This window comes from Sminthopsis crassicaudata, chromosome 3 (genome assembly GCF_048593235.1).
Source record: "Sminthopsis crassicaudata isolate SCR6 chromosome 3, ASM4859323v1, whole genome shotgun sequence".
Taxonomy (NCBI): Eukaryota; Metazoa; Chordata; class Mammalia; order Dasyuromorphia; family Dasyuridae; genus Sminthopsis; species Sminthopsis crassicaudata.
In genome coordinates, this window is record NC_133619.1 from 373168601 (window position 1) to 373191584 (window position 22984).

Sequence of the window (22984 nt, forward strand, 5' to 3'; positions counted from 1 at the left end):
ATGCCTTTTACTTGAGGCTCTTTATTTTAATTTCATAGAAATAAATTATTTTAGGCCTTAGGCCATATTAAGATATGGGATGATCTAAAAATAGTGTAGTAAGATGTTTTTCGTTTAAATGGTGGTTAATATCTATAGGCTTCCCAAATCTTATTAGAACTAAATTTTTGGAGACAAGTGTTTAAGGAAAGATGTTCAAGGACAAAGAGGAATAAACTTTTAGTAGTGTATATAAGTTATAGCATTATAGAGCTAATGGTAGAAGGGATTTTAAAGGTCTTCTCATCCTCATTTTATAGGTGAAATACTGAAGGCTCTTGAGGGACAGCAGCTTCTCCATAGTCACAAAGAAGTGTCAGATACAATTTGAACCCAGATTCTTTAACTTCAAAATCAGTGTTCTTTTCTTTGCATAGCTACTTACATTAATCACCTTTTTGTAATTACTCATTTCATATTTAAACTTTTCTCAGTTTCATTAAGGGTGAACTTCATAACTTTCCAAAATAATGACAAGATTTTCTATTGTGATATAATAATATTTGTTAGATGAAGCTATATAATAGAGCCAGAAATATTCGTCTATAAGGCTTTTGTGTTCTTCAGATGACCACAGAGTTTTGTTAATAGTCTTAGGAATATGGCAGTATTTGAATAACTGACTGATTATTTATATCATTGATTACAAACCCCTTATGATTAGAAGTCCTGTTATTTTTTATTCTCTAATTTTAGCATCTAAGTGCTTTAGAATCTAAAGTCTATTGACTCATATCAAGATAATTTAACAATCTGTCCATCGCTTGGCCCTGTACTATCTTCATCATGAAATCACGGTAGCTATCAGTATTAAATCTAAAATTCCCCAGCTGACATTCAAGGCTACTCAAATAACGTGAATAATGATAGTGACCAAAATAATAATTGCTCATTTTATAGGGGATAGAGGTGGTATGGTACACAAAACAAGAGACTTGGAAACAGGAAATTTTATGTTTAATCTCTTCTAAAAATACTTAACTATTTTTTCTAACTTGAGTCAGTCACTTGATCCATCTTACCTCCAGTTTTCTTATCTATAAAATAGAAATAAATTATTAAAGCTGTATAATGTACCTCACAGAATTGTTATGAATAGAAAGTAGGGCACAGAATATAATCTTTGCAAAAATTATATAAATATTATTATGATTTGATTTTTAATTCACAAAATATTTTCCTCTCAAAAACTCAGCAAAGTAATAGTAATATTATCTTTGTTTTAAATACAAAGAAATAATGAATTGGAAAGATAAAGTCAAATCCCACAATTATTAAGAGCCAAACCCATATTCAAGTCTTCAATCCTTGACTGCAGCAATTTTTTAATAGTACTAATCTATACTGACTAGATTTTTTGACATCACTTGCTCCAGGCTGAACCATCTTTCCTATGAAAAAGAAAATTTAGAAAAAAATCTGATATAGTGATATCATATCTGTACATTTGTCACATTCTGTCTTAAAAGTCCCTCATCTCTCTGCTGTGAATTGAAAGATATGTTTTAATTTTTGTTTTCTCTGATGATTATTTGTTTTTCAGTTTGTCATAGTTTAACTCTCTTCTCTGATAATTAATTTATTGTAGTCATTGTGTATGCTGTTTTCTTGGTTCTGCATTAGTTCTTAAAAATCTTTCTCTTTTTATTCTGAATTTCTCATAAATTTTAAATATTTAATAATATTACAGTGTATTCAGAAAATATTTCATTTTTTCAGTCATTCCCAAACCAATGGATAGACATATTGTTTCCAGTTTCTCATGATCACAAAAAAGTTGTTATAAATATTCTGAGAAAAATGCATAGTAATAAGTTCTGTGGATCAAAGAGTCTGGTCAGATTTGTCATTTTTCTCATTTAATTCCATGTGATATACAAAACTATTAAACTACTTCCACTCTTCTGCTCTATTCACCATATATTGTGGTGCTCTTCTTCCAACAATTCCTCTAAAACTATTTCCAATTTATGACATCCTTATTAATGTCTGGAGTATAATATGAAACCTCAGGGTTGTCTTTATTTAAATTTATCTTATTATTTATGATTGAAAATCTGATTTCATGTGGTTATTTATAATTTGCAATGCTTCTTTTTTAAAAAACTATGCATAATCGTTAATGACTTATCTGTTGGGGAAATTTCTTTTGATGTTATATTTCCACATTGTTATTTTCAAGTACAGTACCACCTCTGACTATCCTTTAGGCGTCTTGAGTCTAGCTATAGACTTCTGTAAACTCCATTTTCAATCGTATGCATATATTCTCTACCTGACCATTGAGGACTACATAAAAATATTTCAGCATGTGTGGATATCATCTATTTTATGATGTGACATCTAGGTAGCTTAGAGAGCTTCTGTCCAGCAAATCTCTATGTATTCTTTTCCTATCAATGATTTGAAGCCTATATTTATAGCTTACAATGTCCAATGGGCCACCAATGAGAAGACAAGATATTATTCTAGTCATAAGTACAGGAAGGAAGGATTCTTCCTTACCTTAGTATAATGTAAGATACAAATCCCTCTAGGAGACTTGTGATTCCTTACAAAATATTAATTTAACCAACTGACTCATATCTCTGCCTCCCCATCCCACTCCCTAACCCCTTGTCTCTTTGTCTTTTGCATCTATCTTGGTTTGGGTTTGATTCCTTACATCTCTGCCTATCTGTGGGACTGCTTCTATATGTTTCTGGGATTTTCCTCTAGTATCTACCTTGTCATATTAAAAAGCCTGGAAAACTTGAGAGTGTTAGCAGCAGCAATTGGAGCATATGCAGAGGCTATATAATTACTAGGATCAGGCTTGTGACAAGGAAGGCAGCATAGAAAAATGCCTCCAAAAGAAAATGCCATTTGGTGTTTAATCAGACTTTAGTGGAAATGAAGTGTGGAACCGACTATAAGGTTTGAGATGAAACTTTTCATCCCAAAGTGGTTTGAATATTGGGCTCTCAAATGACTTAGTATACTAGTAGTGGTACATTAATGGATTCTGTTCTAATCATTTAAAAATTATGCATTCCCTTTTCTGTATGAGAATAACTATCTTTTCCATTCATTATTTTTATCATTTATTGAATAATTCCTTTACTTCCCCTCTATGGGGTAGGTACCTTTGAATAGAGTCAAAGATAGATTTGTTTCTCGGGGATCCAGGGTAGAATAGAATAAAATGTTTGGGGAGGCTATTTTCCATACAAGAACTCAGGGATCCCTGGAAAAATTAGTCTGGGGCACAAGTTGCTAGCCTCTTTAGTCTCACCCAAAAATTTTTCTCTGGCTAAGAAGCTAGACCATATATTATAGACATCAGATTTTATCAGTAGTTTTTGATGCAAATATTTTTCAAACTACCACTTTACTTCTTTATTTTTCATAAATTTTAACTATGAAAAAGATTAATTTTATATAATTTTATAAAAGTTGAACTTTGTATTCAATTCTCACTCTCTCTTTTATTTAGCTAAGAATTCTCCACCAAGGTATAGTTATGATAGAGGTCTTCTCTATTTTTGGAAAATAATATTCTCTATTTTTTAAAATAGTATGACATTTAAATTGAATATCTATTTTCTAATAATTCTAATAATTTTCTAATAAATGTAGTTTGAGATTCTGGTCTAAGCCAAATTTTTGCCAAATACTATCTAGTTTTCCCAAAAGGCCTTTTAGAAAGGGAGATCCATTAATAATTATGTTCTTGGATTAATCATCTCCTTTTATAATTTACTTCTGTTTTTCTTTCTACTTTCTGTTTCTTATTAACGTAATCTTTTCTATTGTTCTATATTCTAGTTTTAATGAGATCAAATAATTTTGAGAACTACTATATTCTAATGTAGTAAAGATCTAATAATATTAAGACCATTTGTTATTCTCATCATTTTCTTGAATTTTAAAACTTTATTTGTTTAAAAACTTTGTTATTTGCTGATTCATAAAGTATTTACTATGTAGTTTGAGTGTTAAAACATTAAATTGATAAATGAATTGTGATATTATTTGATCATACTGGCATGGCCTAATCATGATTAGAAAGTACAAGTTCCTCAAGAGTAACAACTTTGTCTCCTTCCTTGTTTGCATTATTTAAGATTTAATCTATCCCCAGCACTTTGTACAGAATTTATTAATCAATACATGTGAAAAGAATGATGTACTAAATGTTTTCAATAACAAATTCTTTCCTAAATGTGTTGAATTGGTGGAATGATATAAAAATTCTTTTTATCATGTCCCATAAGATAGTTTTGTATCTGCCACATTGTGGGCAATTAAAAAAAAAAGACTATGTATATTAGATGTTAGGAATTCTCAGTTGGTTCTTTGATGGGCTTTATTATGTTCTGTGTACTAAATTTTTACAGCTAAGAAGAAATTGTGACATTGATCTTGGTTATGCTTTACCACAAGAAAACTTAAAATATACTTGTATACAATAGGTGCTAAATGAAATTGTTGATAAGCCAATTTTCATAAATTTGAATATTGGATCTTCTACCTTAGTTATATGAGTTTAATCAAATCATCTGTCCTCTTAGAGTCTCAGAGGGCTTATTTATAAATGGTGCTTGCAAAAGAGTAGGGGATGGTAGAATTTGGACAGGGTGTTCTCTAAAGTAAAGCTTCTTATACTATGGGATCACCTACCTGAATGTGGGAGCCATGAAAATTTGACAACAGTAAAATATGTCAAATACTCTACCAAGATTTAATTCTTTATGTAAAAATTAACAAGTACATCTATCTCATTAGTATGCAAATTTTCTTTTGTCTTTAATAAATGATAAAATTATATGTAGACCAAAGAACTGTTTTAAAATAAATTTCTTTATGGTTTAGTGTCAGTAAATATTTTATTTGTAAATCTATTTTATATACCTACATACCTGGGGTCATGTAAAAATTTCTTGGATTAAAAGATGTTGCAAGGAAAAAGTTTAAGAAGCCCTTCTCTAAAAGACCTCCCAGTTATAAAGCTATGATCCTGTGATCTGATGTGATCTGATAGTGACTATAATTTGTTGTTGTTGATGATGATTTTGATGATAGTATGACAAAGCAACACTATTACATTAATTCAAATAGTTTTATTAATAATATTTTCATTGCTTGTTCAACTAATCATTTTTTCTCCTTTTACTTTATTTTCCAGTATTCTCTTTTCTAATCTGTGACTTTTCTCTCACAAACTTTGTACTTTTCTATCTCTGGACCTTTGCCCAGGTCATTTATTTATTTTTTTTCTTCCATCATTTTCTACCAATCTGTAATTTTCTTTCCTTTTCTTTCCATCTCTCAAAACTCCCACTTATCCTTTAAAACACAATCCTTTTCAGGAAGTCTTTCCAGTCCAAAGCTGCTCATCTTCTGCTTCATTGGTGCTTATTATTTATACCACTCACTTGGCAATTCATTATGAACTGCTTTGTGCTATCTTGTTTCATACAAAATTAGTTAATCCATACTTGTTACTTAATTTTTAAATTACTTTCTTTCCAACTAGATTGTAAGTTTTTTAAGTACATCCATGACTTATATTTCTTCATTTTCCTTACAACAGTAGTTTTATAAATAGTAGATATTTGATAAATATTAAGGGAATAATTGATTTTTCTTATTATATTATCAGAGCCATCTTTGATTCTATGATACCCAGGGGAAGCAAAATGGAAGACAAGAAATATTGCAATATTCTACTTCCTTGACTGAAAGTACTTAGTGATATCTTCTGTTTTTATGTTCTATGGGAGTCAACATTATGTATACTTATGCATATGTATGTTTATGTAAGTATATGTGTATGCATGCATACACACATACATGGAATAGAAAGCATATAAAAATTGTGAAAAAGAAACTTGACCTTGCATATTACTAGAATAGATCTTCATTATGACATAATCTCAAAATCTCTCTCATATCCCCCTGAATAGAAATAAGATGGTTTCCTTTGGAAATAACCTAATGGTGCTGCCATATTTTTTTTTTTTTTTGGGGGGGGCATTCCAGGGACTTTAAATTGCTTTATTCAATGCCAAATTTACATTGACCTTATTTGTTTGTAATTCTGTTAAAATTTAAAATATGTCCTCCATAGCTTTTATCCAGGAGATCTGGGTTCAAACCCTGGTTAATGCCCCATGTTGAAATATTCATAGATCACTGTGATATGTATCAAATCACAGGGTTCAGTGTCTGAGTTGGACAAGGTTGACTCAGTTGTATGCACCTAATTCAGGGAACTGTAATTCTATTATATTCTCTCTTTAGTTTCAATGGCTAATGTAATGGCACACAAGGGAGTGATATTACTTAATCAGTGGCTTATTATCTATCAGAAGTGGTTTTAATGGTATCCTCCTTTAAAAGTGTGTTGTCAATATACAATAAGTATTCTTTAGGTTTTTAACTACAATTCATGCTTGGTTTCTCATTGTCAAGGGATTACTGAGTCATGACTAAAGAAGCTTATGCTTATACCCCATTTTAACCGCACAGATTAATTCTTTTTATTTTATTTTTTTTCTTGAGAGTAAGGATAGAGGTAGGATACTTAGACTGGTTGGAGGACTGCGAAATGTCTATAACTCTTTGTAACCACCCCTGATGGGTGATTGAAGACTGGCATTGATGGATTTTCAAGGAAGTTCCATTTAGTTGAACTTGCCTGAGGCTATAATTATAATTTAGAAAAACTGAGTAAGGATTAAAATGAAGGTAACATAAAGGAAAATCTAGTAACCCCCATCTCCTCTGATCTCAACTATCAAGGGGTGGGTAAAAAAGGAAAACAGTTCTTTTTTTTTTATCTGGCATTAAATGAAGTATCTCTTCTCATCTCTAGAATTTTGACTTCTATTACAGAGCATTAAGTTCCCCATTAGTTTGCTACATATTTTATTCCCCAGAGTTGATTATTTTTCTCTCCCCCTTATTTCTCTTTATCTCCCTCCCTCTGTTCTTCCCATTTCTCTCTCTTTTTTCTGTCACCTCTCTATTTTTCTCCCTCTCCAATCTTGTGTTTGGAAGGTATGAATATCTGAATGGATGCCTTCTTGAAATAATGATCCAACCTTTCTTGGTTATTCCAAAGAGATGGCTCTGTGATTGGAAACTTCAAGTCAGATAAGGGGAGAGGATAGAACTGTGGCAGATGAATGAGTGAATTATTTGAGGACAGATAAAATTATGATATTTTTCCAGTGACAATATACAAGTTTCTCTTTTAGATCCACCTTTAAATCAGGGCAGTCCTGTCTAGGATTCCATAGAAAAAGTATTATTTCAACTTTTCAAGCCTTTTGAAAAAAAATATAGACAACCAATCTCAGAAATTTGAAGTTTGGATTACATGTATCATTTGGATTAGCAATAACAGTCCCCTTGATTTCACCCAATTATTTCATTCCTTTTTGCTTACAGCTTCATTTGTTCAAGGTGATTATGTTTTCTCTGTAGTTTGTTATGACAATATGAAATTAATATTTTGACATTGGAGGCTTAGGTTTTATAAACAATGAAATCCCAGTGCTGTTAATTCACATTATTTGAGTCATGTATTATTTAAACCCATGAGAAACTAAAATTACACACAGAGGTGTCTATCATGTAAATATTTTATAGTAAAGAGAACTGATAAAAATGCAACATATACTCACATTGTAGTACACATGATAGAAAACAAAAAATCAAATTCCAGTTGTCAAATGTATAGCATTTATAATTTTTAACTTTGTTCCTTTAAACATTTAATTTGAGATTGCATATGGATAAAGATAATACTTATCAAATGTTAAGACAAAGAAGTTCTCAGCTGTTGTTTCTTTTACATTTGTTTTGTCAGACATAGATATATTTAGTCAAATTGCAAAATATCAGATGATATAAAAAAGTAACAGGGGGTGGAAGGAGGGGGAAAGTCCCTTTCCTCTCTTCTAACATCCCCACATGCAAACACATAAACATGCAGACAATTAGAATAATCTCAAATGATTCTGTGCCAACTGGTACATGACTGTATTTTTTCTTATTATTCATTGAGAGAGAGAGAGAGAGAGAGAGAGAGAGAGAGAGAGAGAGAGAGAATGAGAACACAATAAAAAAATGGGTTTCCAGTAAACTTTTGGATAACTTTTTGAGCTTGGCTTCTACTTTTCCAATTCTTCACAAAAATTCCCACAACATTTTCCTTTTAAAGGAAATTAAATATCAGTCAGTCTAGATCTGCATCAATTGACAGGTAATCATATTTGATCTCTGCAAGAACTCTTTAAAAAAAACTTTTGGTTACAGTCTTATTATGGTCAAAAACTCAATATTATTTTTAGGATAACTAGTCATCTTAAGGCAGTGATTACAACAGCATATTTCTTTGTTGTACAACAGATGGTTAAGCCATATGAAGTAAACCTTATTAAGCACTGAAAAATAAGGAAGGAAATTTCAAATCCCTGAAACTAAACTTCTGCTACTAGTCCAATTTTCTTGTATTCTAATGTATAATAATGAGGACATGATATATGTATGCCATGCTTTTCATTTTTTCTATCTAAAATGGGGGATCATAAGTCCATGTTAATTTGTAATTAATAATGAAAAAAGCTACATTGTCAGATTTTGTTAGCATTTATACACTCCATTTTTAAAAGTCACTAACTGCTTCAGAATAGATGGAATATATAAGGCCTCAAACAATCTACTCACTATGTATAAAAAATGGTAGCATCCACAGTCGAAAAAACAAGATAAAGTCAGACCAGTAATCTATACTGGTTTTTCTGGGACATGGTTCTAGTTACAAAAAATCAAATTGTGTTCATGTACATGACTAGCTATTTTCATGATTCTTTGCAGATCAAAGATTTCACTCTAAGTCCTGAATAAGCATTTTAAACATCTAGTCCAATTGACAAAAAATTTTCCATACTGTTGCTCATATATCATTCACCAAAAACAATTTTGCTACAATTCTAATAATGAAGCTCCGTTTGCAAAATATATTCAAATGGAATTTCATGATTTGATAAATAGCATATAATCTGCTACTATTGGTTTTCATTTTCATTTCAATACTACCAATTTCCATTTGCTTACTGCCAGTTATTTAAAGTATTCAAATACCATTATTGCTCTCGATTACTATTTGAATAGGGCTTATTTCTGTATCCTCTACTACAACAAATAAAACTTCAATTTGCCTACTTAGTAATTCCATCTCTGAAGTAAAAAAAAATTAAAATTATAACACACAAGTATTTGAGCTTTTGTTTTAAATGAGGTTAAGTCCATGTCAGAAATGAGATTTTAATTTAATTATATGCCAGAGAACAAAAAGGGTCATTTCAGTTACTTTAAGGCACTCAAAAAATAGTTTTTCTCTATTTCAATTTTTCATATTAAAATCCAATTGAATATTTTACATATCAAAATTTAATCAAAGTTATGCTTACTTTCCACTTTATATCTAACAAAATTTTTAAAATATATATATAGTTTTGTGTGGTTCCAGTGGCCAAAGATCCCAACTTTATGTTGAAAGGATCAAAGAAAATAAACATACAAAGGCCACTTGAAAGAAATAATTATTTCATTCTGCCTTCAAATCTCTAATGCCTAAGACAGTGCCTAGTGCAAAGTAGGTATTTAATAAGTGCTTGTTAATAGATCAATGAAATATTTTATGTAGATACACCCTAATTAATGCAAACATGTCAGAACATTGATGCAATAAATTCTTTAAAATACATAATAACCAACATGTCAGTGGAAGATATAAGCAAATCATCTGACCATAAAATATTTTCATTGATTTAATTAATATAATAAAACTGAGTCACATATTGCCTATAGTGAAATAATATGAGGCAAATCATATATACTAAGAGGAAAATGTACAAGATTATCTAAAACCAGCTGAGATTTCATTTAATAACATATTATGTTAAAATTCTTTGTATTATAGAACTTTAGCACCAGAAGGGACCTCAGAGATCCTTTTTTCCAATGCCTTTTTCTTTTTTAAAATTATTAGGGAACTAAGCATTGTAAATGTCCAAGGTTGAACAGCTAGTGAGGGGGCAGAACCAATACTAGAAAGGAATTCTGGCCCATTAGCTACAGTTTTTCTATAAACAAAAATTATATTAATACATTGGAGAAATACCACATCTATCTCTGCTTATACACATATATGTATATATCTGTACACATATACATATATAGAAATATACACATGTGTATATATAATAAAACTCCTTCAATGTATTTATCTTTTGTTTTGTGGGGGAGAAAACCATCAGACCCATATACATACAACACACATATATGTTTGGGTATACATATACACATGATTTCTATATAAGAAATGACAACATATTGTTTCTCATGATAGACAATTCTTTAGGTTAAAAATAACAATGTGACAGAAGAAATAGCTTGCCTGACATAATGACCAGTAATAGATTTGGATACATTTTTACTTTATTTGGTTCTATGTGTTTTTATGGAGGAGGAGGAGTTACTTTTTTAAAAAGGCCCAATTCTTGTTCTTGAAGAGTCAATGGCCTTTTTGGGGAGATTACACCAATATATGAAACTATCTCTATAACTCTTGACACAATATAATTAGGTGCACAAGTTATGTAGTTAAGATGACAAGTAGTATAAGAGTTGGGAAAATTGAATGATCAGTTTCACAGTAGCTACCTGAATCTAGCATTTTTATAATGACTCAAGCCTTTAGACAATAGTTTCACAATCATTTTCTCTATCCTTACACCACAAACTCTATCTGTTTTTGGAGTCCTATGGGATGCATGTGGACTTGACAATCTGATACTGATTATTTTATCCTCTAGTCACAAAGTATATTTTTTTCTATGTTCTTAACTGGAATAAACACCCCTCTTTAAAAAACAAACAAAACAAATAAACAAACAAAAAAACATCCCATATCTTTAAATCTTATTTTCTCATTAAAAAAGTATTCTAATATACATAGACCCTCTCCCCCCCAGCAGAAAAAGAGAAAAAAAACAATGCAAGAAACATCTCAAAATATTTATCTAAGACAAAATTAATCTAGTTTCTAGGGGGCTAATAAATAAATATCTGGCAGGAAACATAGTAAACAGATTACTGAACTGTTAACACTGCATTCTTTGATAGGTGAGTTTACTTCTCTATAACTCAATTGAGGGATCATAGAAATAGAGCTGGGGGATGTTAGAGGCTATAAAATCTAACCCCTCATTATGCAAGTAAGAAAAAATGATTCCAAAGAAGTTGGGGTCACAAAGCGTGACACACTACAACTGAACATGAACGCTGTTGCAGAGAGAGAAACACATCAGGAGAAGGTTTAAACTTAAGAACTTTAACTCTTAAGTCAGTGATTTTTTTCCCCGTACCATCCTAGACAAAATTAATATTGTAGTCCATTCTGACTACATCATTCTATAATTGTAGTCATGATTAACCCATGCTTATAGATTCATGGAAAACAATTTTAATAGTATAATCATATTGTAGGTGAATAATATTTTCTTCCTTGGCTCCAATAATTGGCTCAACTATGGCTGTTTTTCTCTGGGGGGAAAGGAGTGTATTATATTTCAAATAAGGATAAAAACAAGATATACTCTACCACAGAAGTAAAATAGGATATTAATTCAACTTACCTCCAGAGATTTCGACGTTGTTCCTCCAGTTGTGTTAACAAATGTTCAATATATTTATTTGAATCCATGTATTCCTATGAGGAAAAAATAAAAATAGTCACCAAAATTATATTTATTTGACTATCCATAAAATGAAGAGTTTAGCTAGTTGCCTTCAAATTTATATATGTTATACACACAGAGATACACAGAGACATACACACATGGAACACATATCACATATATATGTATATATACATATATATATAAATACACACACACATATATATATATATATACATTATTTTTTATTTCATTTATTCATCCAAGTACATCTATTCTGTACAAAGCATTTGTGGTACGTATTGAAAGAAATAAAAAGATAATACAATATTCCACCTTTCTAGGAAGTTACATTCTAGTATGGGAGAAAAGATAGATATATCAATATTGATAACTTAATTAAATAAATAACAAGACATTAATTAATTATATAAAATCAGTCATAAGTACATAAGGAAGTACAAGTTGTCACTTGGTAAAATAGGATGTGTGTGTGTGTTTTTTTTTTCCACATCAAGTCAGACAAAAGAAAAAAATTTATGTCAGATGCCTGGAGAAATTATTTGAGAACAGATAAAACTATGAAGTTTTTCAGTAATTATATACAATATTCTCTTTCAATGTCACCTCCAAATCAGATCAGCCATGAGGGGCTGCCTAGGAAATTGGTTTTCTCAAATTATAACCATGTAAAGTAACCAAAAAAAGTATTAATTCCACATTTTTTCACCTTGTAGCAATTTTTTTTATTTCTTATATAACATGTCAAAGAGAGGTGTTTTCTTTTGTTCTAATGAAAAATTTTCATATATAATTTTGTAATTTAAGTTTTCATAAGTTGATCTTTATATTATAAAGAATTTTGGTGATGAATACTTTTTAATATGAATAATTTCTACTAATTCCTAAGATAATATGTTAGAGGTTTTATATTTTCAAGATTTCTTCAAGTATGGTGTACCTATAGTTGTGTTTTGCTTGCTTGCTGGATATTAACATAAAAATTTCATGAAATAGGTAACAGAAATTCTTTTTCTTATGTAAAATCAGTCTGGAAGAAATTAGGTTCAAATCAACATTTTCTACTATATACCATAATAAACTCAAAATGAGTTCATTAGCTTAACATTAAAGCTATAAAAATATTTAAAAAGATTAGGCCAGACAACCTTACAGGTATGTCTGTGGAGTGATTTATTAACCTTACAGGAGAGAGAAACAATCATAAGAGTTTATGTATATTAAAACAAAAGATAGCTTTGACTACATGAAATTGGAAAACTTCTACATGAACAAAATTAGTGCAATTGGAATAAGAGGAAAATGGCAGAGTGGTAAAAAGAAACCTTTTTATATCAATTGTCTTTCTTTAGTGTTCCCTAGCCAAGACATCTAGATGACTACTAAAATATGAATATCAAAAGTGATTCTCCAATACATAGCTAGTCAAATATGTGAACAAATAATTACAAAAACATTTACATTTAGTAAGTTGTAATTATATTAAGAAAGTGTCTAAACTATCCCCATTCTTTAGCCCAGAGTTTACTCATGTGCATATATGCTAAAAGGAAATCAGTGATAAAACAAAAAGAAAGTTCCCCTACACAACAGTATATTTATAATAACACATTTTGTAGAAAGACACAAAGTATATGAAGATCAACTGAGAACAGTTAAACAAATTGTTTTATACAATGTAACAAAACATTTATATATTGTAAGAAAATTATGCATATAATGAGAAGAGAAAAATTTATTTAAAACTAAGTAAGCACAAATAAGAGAATTCTCTCTATATACACACATATGTACATTTTTATGTTTATACATATTTATTAAATATACACATATACACGTGTTTACTACAATGATGCCAACAGAAAGAACAATAACAAATCAATTAGAACTAAATGCTGAGGAAATGGTAATTGAGTGTATGCAGATCAATTGGGGAATGGTCGAAAAAGTTATGATCTATGAATGTAATGGAATGTTATTATTCTATAAGAATGGTGAGCAGACTGATTTCTGGAAGGACTTGTATGAACTGATGCTAAGTGAAGTGAGCAGAACCAGAAGAGTATTGTACACAGTAATAGCAAGGTTATGTGCTGGTCAACTATGTCAGATTTAGCTTTTCTCAGTAACAAAGTGATCTAAAACAATTCGAATAGATTTGGCTTAGAAGATGCTATCCACGTCCAGAAGGAGAAATATGAAGAATGAATAAAGATAGAAGCATAGTATTTTCCCTTTGCTTTTGTTTCTCATGTTTTTTTTCCTTTTTGTTCTGATTTTTCATTTACAACATGACTAATATGGAAATACATTTTAAATGATTGTACGTACATGTGTCACTCATATTGCATACTGTCTTGAGGAAAGGGAAGTCAAGGGAAGGAGGGAGAAAAAAACTGGAACTCAAAAATCATACCAAAATGAATGTTGAAAACTATCTTTACAAATAATTGAAAAAAGTAAAATACTATTGAAATAAAAACAAACTAAATTCAGTAAAGTTATAAGAAAGACATCCTGAAGAATAGACATGAAAATGCATTTTACCATATTTTTTAAGAGACAGGGGGGTATATGAATGTGAAACATAAAAAGTAATGTTAGATATTTTGGATATATTAGTTAAGTTTATTGAACTGTTTTTCCCTCCTGTTTTTATTCTTTCTTTTAAGGGACATCTCTTTGGAAAAGCTGAGGAAAGGATATATTGGAAAATGCAGGTGACCATAAAAAGATTTCAATACAATTTACTTTTTCAAAGAAGTAACTTTTGACTTTTAAGATCTATTCAGTCAACCATTGCCTTTTTCGATTCAATTGCTTTAGGTAAAAAAGAATGTGGTGGTGTCAATCTGCCCATGAAAGCTACTGTGACATTTCATGGGGATTTGAAAAAAAAATAGCTCTAGTTGCCATTGATTTTTTTCACTTTCTGAAATATTGATTTCTTATGCTTGAATACTGGAGATTATCTATTTCTGCCACACTAATGTGTATTCTAATAGAAAAAAAATCAGTAAAAAGTAGTTTGGAATCATTGAAAAAATACTGCCCTAGAGATCTACCTTCTGACAGTGACTAGCAATTTAACCTTGTGTAAATTACATGAGCTCATTAGGACTTAGTTTTCTTATCAGTCAAATAACAAGACTTAATTCAATAGATTTCCAGTATTTTTCAGCTGTAAAGTGCTATGATTCATTCATTCATTCATTCATTCATCATTACATTTTTTTGAGAACTTACTATACATAAGAAGTTCAATTTAGTGTTAAGATAATTCTATGAACTAATTCCACAGAAGTAAAGGACAAGCCCTCAAGGCTATCACTTTGACATTGGTGAGGGGAATTTCAGGATCTCAGAAAGAGACTCAGCACAATCTCACTAATCCTGAAAAGGAGATTTCAAATACAAGTTGGGAGGCAAAGAAGGTCATGAGGTTGTCACTTTGAACCATCAGCAGAATACCAGATAAGGTCAGCTAGCAACACACAAGGTCATAAAATTCCTGCCAGAAATGTTCACAGTCCTAATCTGGAATTAATTTTTAAAAGATCAGTGAGGGGAGATGATGTAACTAAGACACAAATCCAGAAAAGGAGAATATCTTCAAAAACCCTTTAGGTAAATCCTCAAAGAAAAACATAGCTTGTCTGTGAGATCAATTGGAATTCCTAGGAGAAATGTTTTTTTTTTTTTTGTTTGTTTTTTTAAGGGCTAAAATTATATAAAATAACTTAAAAGCATTAGAAGGAATTAGTAAAGAAATGAAAGCAACAAGAGAGATCTAGAAGAAAAATTAATGACAGCACAAGATTTGTAAAACCCTACTTAAGTAATAGACGTCATGAAAATTAGGATGAACTAAACAGAAGTTAATAATCCCATAAGACCACATAAAAATTGACCTAGAAATCAGGCTAATAAGAAAAAAGTCCGCATATCATATTACCAAAAAACATAAAAGAAAACTGTCCAAGTATGTTAGGATAAAAGAACAAAGAAAAGATAAAAAGTCACCAGTCACATCTTGGAAGAAATCTCCAAAAGAAAACTCTCAGAAACATCACAATCAATAAGGAACAAAGAGATCCTTCCTTTACATAAAATACTGTCTACACCTTTATCTGGAACCAACATTGCTAGCTCTCAGTAGGTCACTTTACTCTTTTAGCTCCTAATTTTCTTTATTTTTAAAATGAACTAGAGTAAATTTTATCAGGTCTTCTAGCTTAACCTTCTCTGGTGACTAAAAACATTCCATTCCCTGCTTTACAGATCTTCCCAGTGATGTAAAACATGGGCATAGGCTATTAAAGACTTAAGAATTTGTTAAAATAGCCCATGGAAATGAAAGAGACCACAGAACTCATTCAGTTCAATTGTTTAATTTTTTTAGATGAAAAAACAGAAGTCAAATGAAATTATTTACTTAAGATCAGATGGCTAATTAATGGTCAAATCCTTTAACGTTTCCTAGCTCTCACACTAACATTATTGCTACTGTCATAGAAGAATGCATTTCATAATACATTTTCATGCCACTAAAGAATGCTAAAGAATCAAAGACTATAAGTGAATTGATAGTTCCAATCATGCTATAATCAACTCCCATAAAATTTATTTTGTTTTATTAGAATTTTATTTAATAGATATTATATTATTAATAAAGCTGTGAGATAAGGAATAGAAATCTTTTTTGGCTATTATTTTTATTGTAAAGACATTTGTCAAAATGGATTTGAACTGCACTGACATTTAAGAATGATGGAATCTTCAATGTACATTATTGAATCATTTATGTTATTACTGGCAATAAAAGTAGGAGTTATACCTACAAATATCCAAACAACTTAATTTGTTCTTAATCTGCTTGGAAGCATTTGTCTTCACTGTTAGGCTGGACCAAGCATTGCCAAGTAAATGGAATGTAAAATTCATTCTCTTTTCTCTCCTCCCAATATGGGTAAATCATCAAAGAAAATGAACATTGTCTCTTCTAGAGATTTACAAGACTGCTTGAAGGCTAGAGGTGTTTTAACATTAAAGTTTCTGGATAATAAAAGAAGCCTTTAATGCAGAAGTAAAGGATAATAATTTTCAAACTATAGAGAATATATGTAAGTTTGTATGTAATTCTCTTAGGCTATGACTCTGTAGATAAACTAAAACTATATCCAGAAAACCAATACTGTAATTAAAATATTCATATGCATATTGCCCTGATATATAGCAAGCATTGATGATATTTTTGGAAATTATGTAAGAAACTTGGTTTTGAGCTTTACTTCTTCTAAATTCTGACAAGTATGTCTATTATATTTACTTGAGTGAAAGATCACATGGGTATCTCCTTCCAGAATACACATCACAAATACCTTTAGAACTCGTAAATTATTTTGGGGGAAAAATGCCCATTAGGTAACCAGTCTTCTCGTGATAAATCTTTATAAACTTAGTAGGGTTTTCTTTTTGCTATTTTTTTTCCAGTGTTTGCTACAGTGCTTTACATGTAAGGACATGGAATCCTAAGATCATAGATCTTAGAGACTGTTTATTCCAACTCTTTCTTTATTACAGAGAGAAATCTGAAGCACAAGGCTAAAGAACCTGCCAAAGATCACACAGGCAGTGGGTGGTAAAGCCAAGAATTCAAATCCAGAGCCCGTGATTTTAAATCCAGCATTCTACAGCTCCCTGTTGCTATTGTTCAGTTATTTAACTATGTCTGACTCTATTTGATCCCATGGACTTTGTCCACGAGATTTCTTTTTGGCGAAATGATTTGGTTTTTTTTCCTCAGTATGTATCCATTTTACAGATGAGGAACTGAGGAAAACAGGAGTTGAGTAATTTCCTCAGTGTCATATAGGTGGTCTGAAGCTGAATTTGAAGTCTTCCTGTCTCCAGACCCAGTACTCTATCTACTGCACTACCTACCTGCCTCTTCTATACTCTACTATTTTCCTAACAAATACTTGCTGGATTCCATTTAACTAGTTAAACTGGTCCTCAGAGGACAAATAACTTCTGTCACTAATCCAGTATCTGAACACAATCTAACTTGGTACAATCTGCCAAACCTCTTTCTCTGCTGGAATAACCTTCAACAATTTAAGGTCGCTTCTATGCTACAATGAGCTTTGGAATGGGAAAAATATATAACAGATACTTACCACATACAACTGTCTTTTAGCCATCCTACATTACATTGGACAAGTAGGTGAAATTGTAAATAGAGAGCGGGCCTGAGGTCAGGAAAATCTGAGTTAAAATGTAGCCTTAGACATTTACTAGCTTTGTGACTGAGCAAATCACCTAACTTCTTTTTTTTCAGTTTCCTCAACTGTAAAACGGGAATTATAATATCCCTATTTTACTGGGTAGTTGTAAGGATCATATGAGATAGTATTTGTAAAGTGCTTAGCACAGTGTCTGGCATGGAAGAAGAGATGCTTTTATAAATGCTTATTTCCTTCCCCATAATAATTGTACATTGGTATTTATAGAATGCTTTAAAGTTTTTAAGGCCTGTTACATATGCCTTCTCACTTGAGCTTTACAATCATTCTATCAGGCAGGTAAAACAAATATTATTATTTCCATTTCATGGCTGAGAACACAAGAAGATGAAGTGATTTTTCTATGGTCATACAGTTAATAAATATCTAAAACTGGAATTGGCCTCTGATCATCCTGATCTAAATCCAGGAATCTATTCTCTACATCATGATGCCTTTGTCACAGTTTGGTTGGTCTTAGTATTGGCCCTGGTCTACTTTGACCAGAGCCTGACATTTCATATACAATAATGATAGTGATCTCTGGCATTCTCCTATGGTGGTTAACATAAACACTCAACCAATGGTCCCACTTATACCAAAAATGTACTTGTATAATTTGTCTTAAATGGATTTTTACAAAGGTATAGCATTAAAAAGACATCTGTTCCTTTGCTAAACTTATGCAAATTGGAATCATTTTGGAAATATATTTTAGGAAATGCGCTATTCCCTTAGCTTAATGCATACCTTTCAGGATGATTAGCATAAAACACTTAAAGAGATTAAAGGTTTATAAATATTCTGAACCTTGCATTCCTATGTAGTATAAGCCTACTTGAAATGTTTTTCCTATTGTCTTAAATACTTCAGTTTGAAGAATAAAAGCAAAGCAATAAATGTCCAAATGTCCATTTCATATACTATCTGATGAATTGTCTGATAAAAAATAGAGGGTTAAAGCAAGACTGGTTTGGCAGGAGCTTAAAGTATAATAAATAATTACAACACAGCTTACAGAATCCCCAAAGATAATCTCCATATTGTAATCATCATAATTTATGGTAGGGCTTGTGAAGTTCTGTCAACAAGTCTGTCATCACTAATGCAGGGTCCCTAATTCACCTCTGGGCCATGGAACACCACTGCTGGGGCCAGCTGTTCAACTCAACTAGAATATTATTAGATGCAGGAATTTCTACAATTAGGAAACAACAAAGTACTCTAACATATGTTTTTGCCCTTAGAAATCATTTTGTCATCCTAATGAAAAGGTACATTTACACTAGAAAAGGCCTTTTCTCTCTCTCTCTCTCTCTCTCTCTCTCTCTCTCTCTCTCTCTCTCTCTCTCTCCCCCTCTCTGTCTGTGTCTCTTTCTTTATCTGTCTTTATTTTATCTCTATCTTTTATCTATGTCTTGTGAAAATTAAACAAATGAAATGATAAATAGGAAATTGTCTGTTATACAACAGATGTACATCAAAATCTTTTAGTAACCTTTTTTGAATATTAAATAATTGCAGACATTTTAGCCAATTGTTCATTTGTTCAATTGTCTGTTACAGAACTGGATTCTCAACACATTAGAATCTTTCTGTGATGTTTAACTAAGTCACTTGAACTATTCCCAGATTGATATATTTAATGCAGTCATAAAAAACAAACAAACAAAAACAAAATCTTTGTATTTGTGTGAAACTTCCAGGAAAGTCTTTCAACCTAATAGGATACAAATATTATTAAAAATCCCAGTGTTGGAGATGCTGTGAAGAAATGGGTATATTAATTCACTATTCGTGGGGTTAATATACAGTTTATCTAGATTTTAGCAAAACACTTAATAAAGACACTATTTTTCTTGGAGTGGTGGAAAAAGAACAATATAGACTACATAATAGTATAATTAAATATCTTCCAACTTTGAAATTGGATTCATCTATTCTTGTCAATGATATCTCTTCCAATGATTCTCTCCAATAAGATGTAATTCTCTCCTATCCAGTCTCTTACTCCTAGTTTATTATTATTGTATTTACAGTATTAGTGTACATTACTATTCCTCTTATTAGATCACAAACTCCTTAAGATTAGACTATATCACTTCTTTTCTTTGTATTTTGTTTATTTAGCATAATTCCTTGCCTATATTTGGCACTTAAATGTGGGTTGAAGTTGTTGAAGACAATTTAAGTTGACTTTCATTGGGGCAAATAGTATTTCCTCTTCAATATCCAATTCAAACTTCCCCAAATTCATAGCTTTCAAGGGAAGATTTGTTGGAAGCCAAGGCATAAATTGAGTTATATGCTAGCATTTTACTGTCTCTTATTCTGACAGGAATAAGTTCCATTTCTATATAGAAACCTTTAACATTTAGCCTGACAAAAGGGCTACTACTGGTAGTACCTCTCTCTCCCTCCCTCCTTCTCTCTCTGTCTCCATCCCTCTCTGTCTACCTGTTTTTGGAAACCAGTTTGAAATGATGTTTTGCTTGTGAATGAAAGAGAGAAAAACATTTCAATCTTCCTCTTTTAAAGTTTTAAAAATTTATTTTGTTATCATTTGAGGCATAACAATATAGTGGTCAAATTATTTTTTCTTCTTTTTTTATCAAGTCCTCTGCAGAGGTGAAACTGATCCAAAAAAAAATTCAATTTGTTCTAAAGTTCTAAAATTAAGTAAAATAAGCCACTAAAGAAAACACAGTGATTTTGATAAGAAGCATTTCAACTTCACCTTTTACTTTGCTAAGCAAAAGCTGATGTCATTTTACATTAGCACAAGAGGGTTGATAAGATTGATTGACTATTACAATTATATGAAAACTTTAGATTTAAATCTTAATCCATGTACCACACTAATATGTAACAAGTAGTTCCTTGAGCAACATTTCAGCCATACACTTATAGGAATCTTGTATTAACAATACAAGTCTATCAAATATAGAATACACTTCTGTTATGTTCCAAACCCCTATTCTCAGGAATCCCCTTCTTTTTCCATCACACACTATAGAACTGTATTATATTATATACAATGCTTCTAATACTGCTTTGTTTGACATTTCTAGCCCATTCTGCAATGGCCTCAATTCACCTTTCTAAGCTTATTCTTCCATTTTTCCTAAACTGAAATTCTGCCCATACTAAGCTTATTACCTAATTGTCCCCAGAATCTGTTATGTTTCCTCCTTTGTGGTACAGCTTTCTCCCATTCCTTCAGGAAAAGCTCCTAAAATATAGAAAAGTGATAGAACTGTTTTATGAATTCTAATAGTAATGTCTTCTTAATTTGATATTTTGAAAAAAAAACTCATATTGTTCCTATTGTCAATACTTCTACCAACATAGATCACAATCTTTCCACATTTCATGAGTTGATGAGTTCATAGGTTGAAAAATCCTTATTGCATTAGCCACCTTTCTCATGATAAGTCCAGTTCCTCTTCATGTAGTTTGCTAGTCTTGGGACAGTAAAGAATACATCTCTTGACCAATAGTAAAATCCATCCCAGACAATCGAATCCTCCTTTGTTCTTTCCTCATAGAGCCCTGAAAATCTCAGGTCATGAACATGCCATTAAGAGACATAAAAACAAGTGTTCAGGAGAAAAAAAACAAGGGAGTCTTAAGTATAGGCAAAGTATACATTCACAGAATGATTTGAAAGTGGCAAATGATCTTAACCAAGCCAATGACATATTCCACATCAGCTGGCACAGGATTTCCAACAAGTAAAATTATTCCTTATGAGTTGGTTAAATTGGGATTGGGGATGAGATAGGAGGGACAAATGTTTTTCCACCAGTAACAAACAGTTAAGAAAGAATTGCCTTAACTGGTAAATTTTGTTAGTCTCACATTGTTTCTCTCTAAATCTCTATATGTCCCTCCACACATTAGCATTTACTTATACTTTTAACACAATGCTATTTAGATTTTCTCTTTATTTTCTTTCTCTAGTTAGCATTTCTTGAGGATACATACCATATGTCCTAACAGACAAAATGTTTTATATACTTACTTAGTTTTCCCATCTCTAAACTTAGGGGGACTTGTTGACCTCAAAGGTCTTTCTTGTCCTATCTTCAATAATTCTAAGTATTTCTTTTATGAAGAAAGGAGGTAAATGTGTAGAAATCTAAGTGTAGGAAAAAGTATACAGTTATACTATAATGTGAGAGTGGCAAATGATCTTAACCAATGACATATTTCATGTCAGCTGGCACAGGTGCAGTGGATTTCCAACAAAAAAGTTATTCTTTGTAAGGATTTCTAGAGGCAATTGCAATTTCATGGGATTGAGGTATTAGGTTATCAGAGTAAGGTAATATACTAGATACATAACATTAGTAGGAATATGATTATATATAGTAGTAAAGAAGAGCCTTGATTTATGTGTGTGTGTGTGTGTGTGTATGTGTGTGTGTGTGTGTGTTTGGGTAAATTTTCTGGTGTAGAAATGGAAGGTACTGATCTTAATGACCCTTGCGCAAGAAGTAAATGAAGTCTCCTTGGTAAGGAAGTTGAAGAAAATGAGGAAGGGTGATGATAGTCCACTTTGTGAGAAGAAGTAGAACAGAATGATAATGTAATAGTAACAAGCATTGTTTAATTTAACAAAAAGATAGATAATTCGAGTGTTAACTATCTTCATTTTACAAGTGTGCAAAGTGAGGGTCAAAAAGGGTGACTTATTCAGTGTCATGTAGCTTTCTTGTATTGTGTCAAGGCAGAATTTGAATCCAAATTTCTCTGAGCCCAAGCTGACCATACCAAATCAACATCCTATATTGGTCATTTTCCTACAACAATTAAGGCTAAACTTTACAATTGAAAATTTTCATTTTTGGTTAGTGCTTTTTGCAAAATATTATATTATGTGAACTTTAAAGACAACATATT

The 22984-nt window shown here is 31.2% G+C and overlaps 1 protein-coding gene across 4 annotated transcripts in view; it reads right to left on the reverse strand.

Moving 5' to 3' along the window:
- NCKAP5 (NCK associated protein 5) overlaps nt 1-22984 on the reverse strand; it is a 939808-nt gene that overhangs the window by 649210 nt on the left and 267614 nt on the right. For all 4 annotated transcript variants that reach the window (XM_074301873.1, XM_074301870.1, XM_074301872.1 and 1 more), the window contains one exon: nt 11733-11806. In XM_074301873.1, coding sequence (XP_074157974.1) covers nt 11733-11800 — 68 coding nt within the window. In that variant the 5' untranslated portion in view covers nt 11801-11806. The remainder of the gene's footprint in view (nt 1-11732; nt 11807-22984) is intronic.